Here is a 16,525-nt window from a genome sequence, read left to right as displayed (position 1 = left end):
AAAACTTATAAATTAACAATTAAGACTCCTTGGACAGCGTTATATTTAAAGTAGCAGATTTCCTAAAAATATTCAGATGCAATATCCTTAATATTTGTAGATAATTAACCTTAATAATAATAATAATAATAATAATAATGTAAGTACTCATTTATTAATTATCCACCTGTCAATAACAACTAAGACTTATCCTACATAACACTGAATACCCTTAAAACCCATAGGAATTGCGTTCTATTGTAATTAGAAGACCAAGGGCTCGGCAATTGGCCTCAGGTAAATCAACCGTTTACTATTTTAAAAATCAACTGATAGTCTAAATATTGCAATACCTCTTTTAAATATCTAACAAAAATCAGCTAGAAATTAAATTATTGCAATCCCTCTTTTCAAAAACAATTTTAAACATCCAAATGGGTTTAAATTTGATACTTTGTTGAGCGGCTGCCGAGCCTTTGACTCACATCTAAACTATGCTTGAATATTAAACATAATCTGTGATATCAAGCTTTAATGTAAAGAAAAATAGAAGCATCCAGAAGCTAGTGGCGCAGTAATTATCAAATTTAGTTGTTAAATAATATTTCTAGAAAGGCTTCACTACTAATTAATGCAAATGGGGAATAATTATAAATCAACTGGGAACTTTTAGATTCTCAACTAGAACGATTATATCCACCTGGAGAATCATTTTATTTTTACAAATAACAGTAAAACATTTAATATGTTAAATCATTTTTATTTTCCTTGTAATACTCGGAATTGTAATCATTTACAGAGAGAGGGGACAATGGGTTGTTTATTACAATAGTCCCCTAAGTGTTATAATAACATTTATTATTCGTTGGCTTAACACCTATGGGGACTTTTGATTAGTTGCACAGTGCGATCTTTTGCCAAAAAAACAGGACATTTAGAGTAGACAAAAGTAAACTTCAATAAATAAGCTTGTATTTGAAGAAATGATGTAATTTCTTTTGCTTTAACTCGTAAATAACTTAAATTTTGCCTCTGTTAACTTCTAATGTGCATTTGGTAAGTACGTCTTGCTGTTTTGGAGGAGCGAAGCTACCCTATTTTTAAAAAATCTATAAAACTTCATAACTTTAGTTAGGATAGGAATATTTTAACAAAATCAACGTCTATGTAAATATTTCTTCAATGCAAACAATGTTTTTGAACAAGAATATAGCGTCAGGTGCACCCTGTTCGAGTCCCGGCATTTTTAGGTAGCTCCAGTATAAGTAAAATAGGGCACTTATAAGGCATGTTTTCAAATATTTTTTTTTTACAGATATAAACAACAATAACATAATTTTCAAAACACTTTTGATTTTGTGTTAATACCTTTATTCTAAGTCTAGCTATCTTCATTTAAAGTTTGTATAAGAATATAAACATAATTACTTAAATTATATTCTCTCTCAAACGTATATTTCTCTCTCTCTCTCTGATGCGTATATAATGTTTTTGCAATATTATAATTAATCCCCAAATTTGAATTTCTGCTGGGCCAAAACCAGTTAGAACTACAAATTTTTTTAGAAAACATGAAATTTAGCAAATTTAATTGCTAAAATAAAAGTATTTATAAGTCATCTTTATTTAACGACTCCTTTATCCCTTAAATGTCCATTAAAACCGCGAGAACGGCAAAAATCGTTAAAAATCACGCCAACGGCGAGAAATAACGGCGAAACGGTTCGCCAGAGGCAAATGATGCATAAGTCAAGAAAGATCCGCCTTAAAAAGTTTGAAAATATTGCAATAAAATAAATGACTCCTTCCCCCTCTAACGAAGGAAAATTTGAAATTAACAAGAACAAAATTGTTCAAACCATGCAATGTAAAATGCTCAATTACTCAAAAACGGCCAGGAGGCCCCAGGTTGTGAAAACTGTTTTATACACAATACATGTTGCATATTAATATTATTATTGCAAAACTCGGGGCCTCCTGGCCGTTTTTGGGTAAAATGGACAAAACTGATTTTTTGGGGTTAAAAATCTTAATATTTTTGGTGAAATTTTCTCACAAAATGTCAATTTACACCACCAAAAAAATATTTTTTAAAATTTTTCTTTAATTAGACATTGGTACAGGTATCTGAAAAGCAACTCAATCAAAATTTATTTGCATAAGCTGAACAAAATGTATTTTTTGTTGCTTTGATAAAATTGTGTAAAAAAATCTGGGTAATCATCAAAACTAAAAAGAAATTTTTCACTACCCTTTTTAAAAATGGCATAAATCCGCCAAAAATTAATATTTTTTCAAAAATTTCTTTTCTAGCTGTCTACTTACAGCCATTATTAGGTCCTAGGATAGATAAAAGTCGATTTTAAATTTTTTGGATGTCCCGATTTTTTTCAAAAGATCGCACTGTGAGTTGGTTTCAGAAGTTGAGTGTTCAAACGTTTCAACCACTAATTTTAATAAACAGAAGGAGTGTAATAAAGCCTGAGACAATTTAAGATTTCAAATCAATTTATCTAACGTACAGTCAATATTCTACTATTACTGAGGTCCTACGTTGCCATATAAATAAACCACACAAAGATAAATTGTAAAGAGGCGTTGCTACTAAAATATATTGAAACTCAGGGGAATATATATATTATGAATTTATATGAAGATATATATGTCTTTACCATATACATTGTAGAACATTTTTTCTCCAAAAAGAGTAAAACTACTTTTTTTTCTTGCATTTTTTGTGCAACCAATCTGATTGAGATGTTATAACGCCCGTATTTTTGTATACTATAAATGTCCATCTGTAAAAATTGAATTTGATCGTCTTGGTCAAGGGCGTTGTAGGGGTTTCCCCCCACAATATGGATTTAAGATGATTCTTAATGCTATACATAAATTTTCAGTATGGCTGAGAACTGGTTCTAATCCAGCGGATATAAATCGAAGCAAAGCTGGAAAATATTATTGCTATTTAGTAAATTTCTCTGTTTTGCATATTATAGGTGCATATATTACATACTTGTTTGTATAGTATTAATAGAATATATACCAGGGATCTAAAGGGAACGGACAATGGCCGATAAATTGATGTACATCCCCGATGATGATACAAAAAATTAAATCTTCTGGATATTTTAATTAGTGATTGAGACGTTTAAACATTAAACTTGAAAACCAACCATTTAAACTTCAATAAAAGTCCAAAGATTAATAAGCTAACGAATAAGAAAACGTTTTTATAAAACTTTGGGGACTAGTGTAACAAACGGCGCAATGTCCCCTCCCTCTCTGAGAAAATATACATTGTTGTATAATATTATATTTACAAAATAGGCATACTATCATATTTATGTTCTACAATATTAGCAAACATTGGGTTATTTTTCACTTGTAACAAGCACTAGCAAGATTTAGCCAATCTCATGACGATTATGCTTTCAATGTTTTTAAATTAAATTATAAAAAAAATCTTCGACAAAAACTAAAAAAAATCTTTAATTTTTGGTCCATTTCAGTACGACGATTTTAATTTTCATTAAAAAAAATAAGATTTTCTTACTGGCTGAATTATCACAATCGGTCTGACAGTTTTTCTAAAGTAGTTAAGATCTATTGAACGCCAAAGGTTTAAACGTGATAGAACAATTCAGTCTACTAAAACATTTTTTTTCTCATGTATTTTCCCACTCTCAGATATTTTCTCCGCGGGGCAGAAACATTGAAAAAATCCCTGTGAAAACGTTGAAAAACATTAAAAGCTAAGCACATCCAATAATGTTAGCGCAAATCTTTATAGGGCCCCGTGTAAAAATGGGGCAATGGTTCCACTACTACCGAAAAACATTAAGACACGGGTAAAAAAGTCGCAGCCACGTAGCCGATTTTTAGTAAAAATGAGTAATGTTTTTACTTTAATCATAGCACTTTGCTTGTAGCTTTGTACTGTGTTGTGCTACGAATCAGTATTCCAAAAAATCAGATCAATCGGATAATTATATCACATAATTATTGATCATGACGGACGGACCGACCCTAAATATAGAAAAGCTTTACATTTAAAAACTTTCAGAAATACCTGACATAATTACAGTAAATATATTCAACACAACATAAACCTGAAAAGTACATATCCAATTATAAAAAGTAGTAAGGTGTTTTGTCTGAAACTTAGTTTTTCAATAACGACAGAACTGATTGAGTTCTTCATTTCAGGGAAGCTTCACATAAGGATGGTTTTAGGCCATATTCTGCCCTCTCTTGCCCTTTTAAAGAGAGGTCCCCAAAACGCTAGGAGAAGTACAGTAAAGTTAATAACCTATTTTTCAAAATTAAACATACAAATCTGGTATTAATCTTTTGATTTTTATTTTAATATTCCTAGAAAATTATCTGTTATACGACGCTATACATGATTTTTCAGTATGGCTGAGAACCGAATCTAATCCAGCGGATATTATTCGGTTTTGAATCCATACTAGAAAATATACTTTCTCCTTTAAAAAAATTATTAAGAGGGGGGGGGGGGTGAAAATCTTCATATGAGCTAAGCCACTAGAGGCTAGGGGTGCAACCACTTGTTGAATATAAACTGCAACAGGAATGTGTTTTTTTTGCAAATCTCATTACCTTCACTTTTCTTTGGGCTTAGATAAATCTGAGGACGGGGTTTTAACAATAAAACATAAATAAGGACGATTAAATCCAGTGACAACAACACTTACAAGGAAAGTTTATTTCAAGAGAAATCGTCTCCGAAACCACCCTACAAAAAATACTTTTTATTTTTTTAAACTAAAATCTAATAAGGGGTTATGCCGATTGCCCCCTCACACCTTCACAACAAGTAACCCTAGAGGCCCCTAGGGGCGTAACCGCTAGTGTATGATAAAATTTACGATGAAAAATGTTGGGTGAAACAGTTACATTAAAGAATAAAAAGATTTTGTCACATAACAAATTCTGCTTTGAAAAAACATAAAAATTCTAAATGTTGATCTTGTTTAGTAAAATTGAATTCCAGATAAAGTCAACCTTCAGTTTTTTTATTGCATTTCTTGACTTTAAATGTACCAAAAAAAATTAATCTATAATACAAAGTAGAATGATGGCTGTCCGTCCGTCCATCCGTCTGAAGCTTAAGATCTCGGTAACCACTGAACTGATTGAATTCTACTCTTCAGGATATATACCTATTGGTCCTGTTTTATATATATGTTTTTATATATTTTTTTTATTTTTTTATACTTTAAATTATTTTTCTTTTTTTAAAATTTCTTCTCTTCTTGTAAACTTTGTTTTATCAAATTCAAAAAGATTGTGAAACCTTCCTTTTCCTGTAGGGGCAAAGCCCTATAAAGGCTAATGGCAAAGCAATTTTATAAAACAATCAAAAAAAGAAAAATTCAAAGGTTTTAAATAATATAAATAAATATAAAAAGTTATAAAGAGTTATAAAATGTTAAAAAATACAGAAAATATCTATCAAAAATGTAAAGAAAATTTTTTAAATTCTCCCCTGAACCTTCAGAAAAAAAAGCGCCTAGAGGCTAGGTGCAAAGCCGCTAGTTTAAAAGAAGAATTTCCAAAAATATATCTATTGGAGATTGGCCTTAAGGGGAGCTTCCGCTCATACTAAAAAATGGATCATCGAAAACCACCCGACTGTTATTAAAAACACGTTACTAACTTCAGATGGGGGTTCTAACCCCACCATGGTCTCAACTAAGGGGACTTAAAACATCTTAATTTTCTTCAAAAAGGTGTTATGTGATGATGTGATCCATTTCCGATAAGCCATTTAGAATGAATTTAGACAGACTAATAAAACTGAAAAGTGTTTCACAAAATGTTGCATTTTTACATTATCTAAGAGGTTATACGATTTTGAATATTTAAAAAATAATATAAGATTTTATAAGAAATAATATTTTTGTTTGACAGTTTTACCCCCTTTACCCCATCCACTCCCCTTATACTGAAGGAACGAACTGACCAATAAATAAGAATCATCGTAGCAACCTAAATTGACAACAAATTTCTCCTGTCAGATAATCCACGTTTAATATATATATGCATTTCCATGGATTTAAAACCGCTGGATAACGGCCGGAATAGAACCGGTTCTCCGCCAAACTGAAAATCATGTAGAGCATCGTATTACAGACAATTTTCTACGAATATTAAAATGAAAAATTATAAAATTAATACCAGTTTTGTTAGCCCGGGCGTTCGGCCAGTCGGAGCTAACAAAACCGGAATTAATTTTGTAATTTATCGTTTTACTATCCGGGGAAAGCTGTTTATGATACAATGCAATAATAATTATTTCTCGCTTCGTATTATAAAAAGCTTTCCGCGGATATAGAATGTACAATTATAAGATTAAAACCAGTTTTGTTAGCCCCGAGGTGCCGAAGGCACTGGCTAAAAAAACTGATTATAATCTTATGATTGTATATTTTTATATTCGTAGAAAGCTAGGTATAATACAATGCTAGACATAGTTTTTTCGTATGGATGAGAACCGGTTCCTATCCACCGGATTCGAATGAATACGATAAAAAAAACTGTACGCACCTCCCGCTAAACACACACCACAGAGAAGGAGAAAAAATGCGGATAGAAATTGTTCAGGAGCCAGCGGTTCACTCGACCGTTTTTCCTAAAAAATTTATTTGAAAAAAAGAAAATTTTACCCAAGAGTGTTAAACTTACGTCCTTTCCCCGTCCCATAATTAAATATTTCCAAGTAATTTTTAAAAGCAAAGCTTTTCTATAATAGGGGTCGTTCAATCCGTCCGTAACGGATAGCTCTTTTCGTTAAGCGTAGCAACTCTATTGTCATTACAACAAAGTCCGTACGTCCATTTCTAACATTATGATTTTTAAATTTAAAAAAAACAAACTTATTATTAGGTGATAATATTATCTGATATGAGGTTAGCAGCCATATTCAATTTTTTTTTCAGAGGGGGAATGGGGGATTTTTGGCATTCCTCTACACCCTCTACTAAAGATTAAAATTATTGGTGGAAAAGTGTGGAAACTGTACAGATATTTTTTGTGGAACAATCAAGATTTGATGAAAATCCACAATGTTTTTAAGCCAACAAATGGGGAAACGTGTTTTTAAAACATTACCTTATCCCCTCCTTGCATATTAATACATGGAGGGAAGGACAATTGAGCTGTTTATTACACTAGTCCACAAAGTTTTATGATACCGTTTCCTATTTGCTTACTTAACAGTTTTGGGGACTTGATTACATATAAGAATTTTGAATGGTTTGTTCATCAAGTTGAGTATCCAAATTTTTCAACCACAAATTGTAATCTTCATAAGGAATAATTTTTTGTATCATCACTGGGGATGTACATAAATTTATCGGCCAATGTCTTATCCCTTTATATCCCTGCCAATATCCCCTCCTTGGTTGTTAATACCTGTTTCCTGGGAGTACAGGTTCCTGTCAACCAAAATCTTCGTAATCTCTCTAAATCTCCTGAAAATATGAAAAAATCACATAATATTATTAACTGGATATTTTGTATAAAGCAAAGCCATTGCTGAATTGATTAATCTGATTTTTGGAATTTTGGATTTAATTCCTAGGACAACATACTACCGTCTCCGCCTCCAAAATCTAAAAGCTCTTTTATCATAGTGGTAAGTAAGAAGAAGGCATAAAATAGCCTAAAACCATCCTAAGGCTTAAATCTAAAAATCTAATAGTTCAAAACCATCTCGGGACCTAATTGAAACTTCACAAAAAATAGAGCTCAATCAGTTTAGTATTTTTAAAACTTAGTTAAATACTACTTTTTATTTTTCGTCAAAAGCTTTGAAATTGTAGGACGTTATCGTTCTTATTTGTTGAATTTTCTTTCTTCTGAGATTCACTACTTAATTCCATAGAGAGAGGGGACAATGAGCAGTTTATTACACTTGTACTCAAAGTTTTATTATAACATTTTCTTATTGGTTGGCTTACCAACTTTGAGGACTTTGAGTGAAATTTGATTGGTTATTCATTCTATTGAGTATTCAAAAGTTTCAACTGCTAATTTTAATCTACAGTTTAACTCAGTTGAAAATAAATATAAGATTAAGGATACATATGGTCTAGTCAAGGCTAGTTTACTGGGAAAAAAAAACAATCACAATACAGAAATTTTCCAGGAATTTATGGACAGGTTAACGTATGCAAGCATTTTGGTAACATGGGGGAATAGTCAGATATACACAATTAAGACACTCCACAGGGTTGGGTCTGTCCCAAACAACTGGAAACAGCAAGTAGATCGCTACATCTTTCATTACCCTATACCAATATCTCTCGAAAATAGTGAATTTCATACGTTGCAGCTTAAATTTTGTTGTAGCAAAATTTAACTTACTCTTGTTAGTATTTTGTATTTCAGAGAAGCTTTATTTTGATAGGTGCAAAATTAACCCTATTTCAATCAAATATTTTTTTAAAAATCAAATAATAGTTATATGTCGAAGTTTTGTTAGGCCTGAGGTGTCGAAGACCCGGGCAAACAAAACTGGTAGGAATTTTAGTTTAATATTCGTGGAAAAATGTCTGTAATACGATGCAATACATGATTTTTCAGTATTGCTGATATTAAGTTCTAATTCAGCAGATACATCAAAGCCATAATTAAAACTTTTTTCACATAAAAATTTGTTGTTTTGAAAGTGCTCATAATAAGATGTTAAATGTGTCCAGTGACCGAAAAAGAAATCCATTTCATAAGTTAATACGAACAACGATAAAAAGCATGGAAGAAGAAATGTTGTCAGGGGTGGGAGGGGACATTAGGCTTTTTATTACACTAGTCCCCAAAGTTTTCTTCTTCGTTGGCTCAACAACTTTGGGTACTATTTTAAATTTTAATTGGCTGGTATATTAAGTAGGGTTGGGCCGGATACTTTTTTGGCCGGATACCGGATATCCGGCAAATATCCGGCCAACGCCGGATATCCGGCAAATATCCGGTTATCCGGCCAAATTACCGGATATCCGGCCGGATAACCGGCCAAATTACCAGATATTAAAGTAGTAAAAAAAAATTTCTTCAGAAATCTTATATAAATTTACATAAAGTTAAACTTATTCAGAAAAAATGTTCTTCTAGCTTCAATAATAAGAAAATTATAGCCATTTAAGATTTTAAAAAGTAGAGATTTTTGGTGTAAAGTATAAAAATTATAGAGCCGGATATCCGGCCGGATAGTTTTAATATCCGGTATCCGGCCGGATATTGAAAATGGCCGGATATCCGGCCACACCGGATATCCGGCCCAACCCTAATATTAAGTTGAGTGTCCAAACGTTTCAACCACTATTTGTAATCAACAGAAGGATAATTTTGTGTAACATCATTGAGGACGTGCATCCATTTATCGGCCATTGTCTTATCCCTTTAAATACCCTGGCCTGGATATTATTCAAAACCAGGAATCAGGATAAGCCAATGTAAGATAAATTAAGATAAACCTTTTGAAGTTTAATACTATAAGTGGAAAAGTTTGAACACTACTGGTTTGCACAACCTAATCAAGTTTAACGTTTTTAAGCCAGCGAAAGAGAAAACGTATTTTTTAAAAGTTTTGTTGAACATGTATGATGTCCCCTTCATCCCTAGTTAAAACCAACTAGTATATAAAAACAAGGTTTTAAAGGGTTAAGACAATGGCCTATTTATATCCCTAATGATGATACGCAAAATTAGTGGTTGAAACATTTGAACACTCAACTTAATGAAGGAACCAATCATAGTTCAATATTGTCCCAAAGTTGTTGAGCCAATAATCAAATGTTGCCTTTATTTCTTCAGCTGTAAATACTAATTTAAAAAAAAAACCTGATTGTAAATGATTGTCTGATTAATTTTTATGTAAAATTTTGTTGCGAATTCTTTTTTATTATTTCGCCAAAAAAAAAGTAGTGTCTTAAAAATCAGCCATGTGACGTCATTAAAAAGAGGGAGGTGAGAGGAGATGTGTCAAAAAAAACTCAAAAAAAGAGATAGAGAATCCCTTATTTTTATGACGTCTCATGTCTGATTTTGAGACACTTTGTCCCCCTACCAATAAAATATATAATTTTACTTCTTTATTGGCCCAGAGGGTTTTTTTCATCTAGCAGAAAGAAATAGAAAATCAAGGCTATGCTACAAAAAAATCCACAATTAATAAGTTTCCAATTGAATAAAATCCCTTCAAGACAAAAATGTGCATCTTTTAAATCAATTCCAGTATGGTTTCAAAAACGATTAATATCCGCTGTAATATAACCGGTTCTCAGCAATACTGAAAAATCATTTGTAGCCTTGTATTACAGACAATTTTCAACGAATATTAAAATAAAAATCATATAATTAAAACCTGTTTTATTAGCCCAGGCCATCGGCATCTTGTGTATTACAAAATGGTTATAGTTTTATAATCTTAAATTTTAATATCTGCGTAAAGTTGACCAGTTTGTATAATGCGATGCGATAAATAACAAATTTCATATTGTACCTCAGAAGGAAACTTCGTTTCATTTGCATTCCGAAGGCGGACAAAATAAAAAGATATATATCTTCCAGGGAGCTAAAGGGATAAGACAACGGCCGATGAATTGATGTACATCCCCAATGATGATACACAAAATACCCCCTTCTGTAGATTACAATTACCAGTTGAAACGTTTGGATACTCAACTTAATTAACCAACCAATTAAAATTCATTTAAAGTCCTCAAAGTTAAAGAGCCAACGAATAAGAAAACGTAAAAAATGTTGGGTACTAGTGTAATAAACATCTCCATGTCCCCTTCCTCCCTTTATATCGTCGACTGACTTCAGGCAGGAAAAAGAAAACAGTATTTTAAGTTAAACTTATTTTCTTGATATTTGTAAGTTATCAAAAGTGGAATTTAAATAGCGAATCTTTTCTATAAGTAGGTTAAGCCTGTCGTTCGTCCGTAACAGTTAGACATTTTGATATTATCATTTTGTTTTTAAACTTTGCATGATGATTCTTATAACAGTTAGGTACGATTTAGGAATGAAATTATGTCCTTTAAGTGTATCCTGTATTTATTCAATTTTACTACAAATGTATATACAGTTTTTGTTAGACTTACAAATTAATGTTCTGCTTATGAAGTTCGGACACTCTATAATAGTTATTGTTCGTCTGTTCTTCTCTCTGATTTTAGAGCTTAAATTTTTAGAGTTTATCATTCTTTCAAGCTTCCCAAAAGTATTTTTAAAAGCGAAGCTTTTCTATAATTAGGGTTGGTCCGTACGTCCGTCCGTACGTCCGTCCGAGATAGATAGTTTTTATTCGTTAATTTAGGCATGTTAGAATTGTCCTATCGATTTCAAACTTTGCATGATGATTCCTGTAGTAGTTGGGTACGATTTAGAAAGCGTAGCAACTCTATAATCATAACCAGAATGTCCGTACGTCCATTTTAAACATGCTGATTTTTTTACTTTTTTAACAACAAATTTTCAAGTGTTCTATTTATCCGTTTGATCTGATTTTTTGTATATTGATTCCTGGGACAACAAAGAACAATATTATAAGCGAAGCAACTCTATAATCAAGTCCAAAATGTAAGTATGTCCATTAGCATTATCCTGTTTTTAAGCAGTTTTCCAACAAATTTACTTACAATTTTGATTCGACATTTATACATTTATGTTCCGATTTTCTAGTTCAGATACTATACAAGTGTTAATGTCCGTTTGTCCTACCGTTTCAGTGCTTCGCTTTTATGGATGTTGTTTTTAATATAATTTGTTTGTAAGATAAATATGCATTTAGTCCATTGAACAACACCTAAATCCCTGAAAAACTTAGATATTAGTTTTGACATTCTCACACACAAACACACACATCCACACACACACACATTTATATACTTTTTTTACTTACACTGATTCTTACCAGGGAGGGAGGGGACATTGGACTGTTTATCATAATAGTCCTCAAAGTTTTGTAATAACTTAAACTTTGGGGACTGTTGTTGAATTTTGATTGGTTGGTGAATTAAATTGAGTGTCAGACATTTTAACCACTAATGATATTGTAAATAAGGGGTAATTTTTTGTATCATCATTGTAGAAGCATACCAATTAATCGGTCATTGTCTTATCCCTTTAGATCCCTGAACCCTTAGCCACAAATACTTTACCTACACACAAACCCCAAGACCAACAAATACATATTCCTACTGTATCGGAAAGGAAGCGATCCTTGGGTTGTTGTCGTGCTCTTTGTGAAAATCTCCTATGTTTTTAACCTTATTTTGTTGAATCAAAAAAGACGACATTTCCTCTATATTTACCTCTGATAGTGCGGCATTTAAGTGCGTGAGTTTGTTGTTGTCTCTGAGAGCGTATTTTCTCCTTTGTTCATAGGAGAATGCAAAAATGGATGTTTTGTGCCAGGGAAAGTGTGTTTAATTATCACGACTGGATGTAAAAGATCTTTAGTGAAATCGCGGCGATACACCTACCAAGTTTTTACTTTTTCAAGATTGACAACCTCAACAAGTAGCTTAAGTCATATAATTCGCAAGCTGCCACAGCAGAAGGGAAACAGCGACAATTTTTTTTTATATAATTAGGACCTGCAGGAAACACTATTCTTCTCCTATTCGATTTGCTAGCTATCTAAAATACAAAGTTTTTTTTTATCTGAAGCTTAAGATCTCAATAATTAGTGAACGGACTGATTATCCGTTTTAGGTTAGATTAAGATAGGTCCTGTAGTGGTTTCAGGCCATTATATTTTCCGATTTAAGTCTTGGTGTTAAGCTATTTTCTTACCCCTCATTGCCTCTTGGAATAAAGAGTACCTAGAGGCTAGAAGCGTAGAAGCAAGTACTCTAAATGTAACTTACAAAACAAGGATGACAGGTGCTTGCTTACATGTGAGGACCGGAGCACCGAAAACCCCCCCCCCCCCCCGCTTAGTTTTGACAAAAATCAAAAATAAGGGGGGGGGGGGTAGTTTTTTAATGTCTGGAAAACGGCAAGGAGGAAAAAAGCACGGCAAGGCAAAGAATTAACCCCCCCCTTAATTTTGAAGAAAATCAAAAATAAGGGGGGGAGGGGTAGTTTTTTCACTGTACAACACGCCAGAAAGTTGAGTGAGGTAAATCAAGTAAATCCAGTATACCAGAGGGGAAACCTTATAACAGGGATATTCATGTTTTGGAGCATAATTTCCTTATTTATTGACTGATTTTAGTAATTGATGTATCCCTGAACAGGTAGTCTTAAGGAGAATATATCAGAAGTGTTTTCATGGGGTTTTCGGTGCTCCAGTCTACCACATGTAAGCAAGTACCGGATGACAACATCCATAAAAGCGAAGCAGAACTGAATATAAAAAGTGTCGACAAAATTATAAGTAAAGGACCACCCTCAACGTCACAAAAATGATTTTGGATATTATAGCCCCCATAGGGCCTATATGAAAAATTGAAGACCATTTTCCATACAATTTGGGGCCGGAGATTCCGAATCTGGCGTCTATTATGATCTAGCTGACCTCCTTCATGGCGAAAAATGGTGCCAAAGTTGACTACCCTTCGAAAAATGCGCGAACAACAATTTTAGCAACAAAAAAAGCTTTGTAAAACTTCTTAAATACAGAATACTGTTTAAGGACATACTGACATTTTTAGGACTTGATTATTGAAATGCTTCGCTTATAATATTGTACCTTATTGTGTTAGGAATCAGTGCTCCAAAAATCAGAACAATCGGATGATTTTAAAATACAAAAATTGCTGTCAAAATAGTAAAAAAAACACCTTGTTTTATGTGGACGTACGGACATTCTGATAACGATTTTAGAGTTGCTACGCTTTCTAAATCGTACCTAACTGCTACAGGAACCTTCACGCAAAGTTTGAAATCGCTAGGACAATTCTAACATGCCTAAATGAATAAAAAGAAATCCGTTACGGACGTATGGAAGGACCGAACCTAATTACAGAAAAGCTTCGCTTTTAAAAATATTTTATGTTGAAATATAAAACCTTGATAAAATATGATTTTGTAACCAATATTTATTTTCTACTGGCAATAAAGATTTGGCTCATGTATGAGAGGTCAAAAAAGAAAATAATTTATATGATAACTAGAAAAAACTTCATCTGAGAGCTAAATACAGATTTAACAAGCACAAATGTTATTCATAAATATTCTGGCATAATTGAAATAAAAACAGAATAATATTATAAAGTAATCTAAAATACAAATACAAAGAATGCTGTCCGTCTGTCTGTCCGTCCATCCGCCTATCCTTTAAGATCTAGATAACCACTGAATCTATTGGATTCTACACAGAGTAATTTGAAAAGGAATAACTTTTTTGAAAATATCTACAGTTGTAAGAAAAATTCTAGATAGGAAGGTTGACTTCCCAATACCTCATAGTGCAAAGCCTCTAGGGGCTAATCCGCTAGTAATATAGAAAGTATAGTCAACAGGGAGGGAGATGACATTAGAATTAAAAACAAAATGTTGCAATAAAATTGTCTTTACAAAGTGTCTCAACAATCAGCCATGTGACGTCATTAAAATGAGGGAGTTCAAATCAAATAAAAAATCAAATCAAATATTTATTTGCGATAAGAGTAGAAGTGGGACAGAAAACCCTTAAAAAAGATATGGATAATCCCTCATTTTTATGACGTCACATGGCTGATGTTTTGAGACACTTTGTAATGTTACATACATGATGCATTAAATTGTCTTTACAACTTTTATCTAATGAATGCAAGGACATCCCCTTTTTATCCTTGTATAAAAGTAACAAGATGTCTGGCTATCTCTCGGTGTGTCTGTCTATGTGACTGTGTGAACCTATTTGGTAATCCTTTACATTGTAGCTTCTTATAGGTCCAGGGTAGGTTTATTTCTGAGGAGGAGGAAATAGACCCCAGAAAATAATGCCACCACCCCCCCCCCTTTTTTTTACTTAAAACTAAAATTGAAAATGGATAGGGGAAATTCCCTCTTTTAATGCCCCTAAAAGCCTCTAGGTCGTAGCCGCTAGTATTAAAATATCCAGAGAGAAAGATTCAAAATACAGGTTTTTTTTAGCAATATTACAAAAATTTTCTTACATAAAAAGTAAAAAACTAGAAGTTTGAATGAGAAAATAAGTATTTGTAAAGATTGTTTTTCAATGCTCTGGTTCAAATCAATATAAATGTTCTTTTTGCACATTTCTGGTAATGCTAAATCTTTCTCAATATAATAGATTTATTAAATATAGATTTATATTTATTAACTTTTTTTTCACATATCTGTAATATATATATCAAATTTTTCCGAAAATATAATCCTTATAACAAAGTAACAGGATCTCGCTAACCGCTAAACCGATATGGTTCTCCATTACAGGATAGCTTCTCATAGATCCTGCGAAGGTTTATAACTATTTTGGGGGAGGTTACCACCATCCACCTAAGAGAAATCCCCCTCCCAACTTTTTTTTATGGTTCTATAAATTTTTTTAAAACAAAAAAATATTTTTACTTTTTCTTTTTCAATCTAAAATAAAAAAAGTTTGGTTTTTGAATTCAACTGACCCCTCCTCAAGTGCTCCTAGAGGCCTCTAGGGGCGTAGCCATCAGTATATATATAAACTATCAAAAACAATTACTTTTACAAATTTCTAATTATTATTACATTTGAAAAATCGTCTTTAGTTGACAAAGAGTAGGAGGAAGGTTATTATTTGTGTTTAGAAAAGAATGAAAAAATTATGGATACTTGGTCCTTTGCATTCATTTGTAGTATCTACGTTAATACGTCTATTATAAAAATATAAAGTTGTGTTGTGAGCTTTTATACTAAACAATGATGACAGCTTCTGAAAGAAAATTCTGTAATATTTATTTCTCGCATCGTATCATAAACAGCTTTCCGCTGATATAAAATGTACAATTATTATGTAGATTAAATTGTGACATTGTTACGAATCGTTATGAGAATCATTATCTCAAAAATCAGATGAATTTTAAAACTATATAATGTATGATTTTTTTCAATAAGCAAATTGATAATCAAGATAAAAGTGGACGGACGTGCCTTTTCTAAATTAAAACCTTTGATTTAAAAATATACCTTTTTTGAATTTTTAGTTCCAGGACAAACTCAGGATTCCCAAACGTCGGAGTGGACAAACGCATGAGTGTTAAAATATTATTTTCTGAAGAATTTTTATACAGATTAGGTTAGGTTAAGATATGCATGAACAAATAAGCCCCTCTCAGAGGTTAGGCATTTAAAAAACCTATAAGATGGTCTAAAATAGTTAGATTAGGTTAAGTGTCCACTTCGACGTTTGTCCACTACGACGTTTGGGACTCCTGCGTTTGTCGTAGGACCGAATTTTATGAATTTAAGTGATAATCTTTTATTGTGTTGTGGGCGAAAATTAGGAACTGGTCAAAGTGTCCTAAAAAATCAGCCATGAGACGTAATAAAAATGAGGGATAACCCATCTCTTTTTTGGGGCTTT

The 16,525-nt window shown here is 32.3% G+C and overlaps 1 protein-coding gene across 3 annotated transcripts in view; it reads right to left on the bottom strand.

The window, feature by feature from the left end:
- The window catches only part of LOC145330069 (glutamate receptor ionotropic, NMDA 2B-like), a 177,149-nt gene that overhangs the window by 26,240 nt on the left and 134,384 nt on the right, over positions 1 to 16,525 (bottom strand). For all 3 annotated transcript variants that reach the window (XM_080174614.1, XM_080174615.1, XM_080174616.1), the window contains exons 32-34: positions 7,420 to 7,478; positions 6,553 to 6,637; positions 4,052 to 4,091 (exon numbers count right to left, since the gene is read on the bottom strand). In XM_080174614.1, the coding sequence (XP_080030740.1) occupies positions 4,052 to 4,091; positions 6,553 to 6,637; positions 7,420 to 7,478 (184 nt within the window). The remainder of the gene's footprint in view (positions 1 to 4,051; positions 4,092 to 6,552; positions 6,638 to 7,419; positions 7,479 to 16,525) is intronic.

Source organism: Acartia tonsa, chromosome 10 (genome assembly GCF_053477335.1).
Source record: "Acartia tonsa isolate MP-2025a chromosome 10, ASM5347733v1, whole genome shotgun sequence".
Classification (NCBI taxonomy): domain Eukaryota; kingdom Metazoa; phylum Arthropoda; class Copepoda; order Calanoida; family Acartiidae; genus Acartia; species Acartia tonsa.
This window is presented reverse-complemented; position numbering and strand designations above follow the sequence as displayed.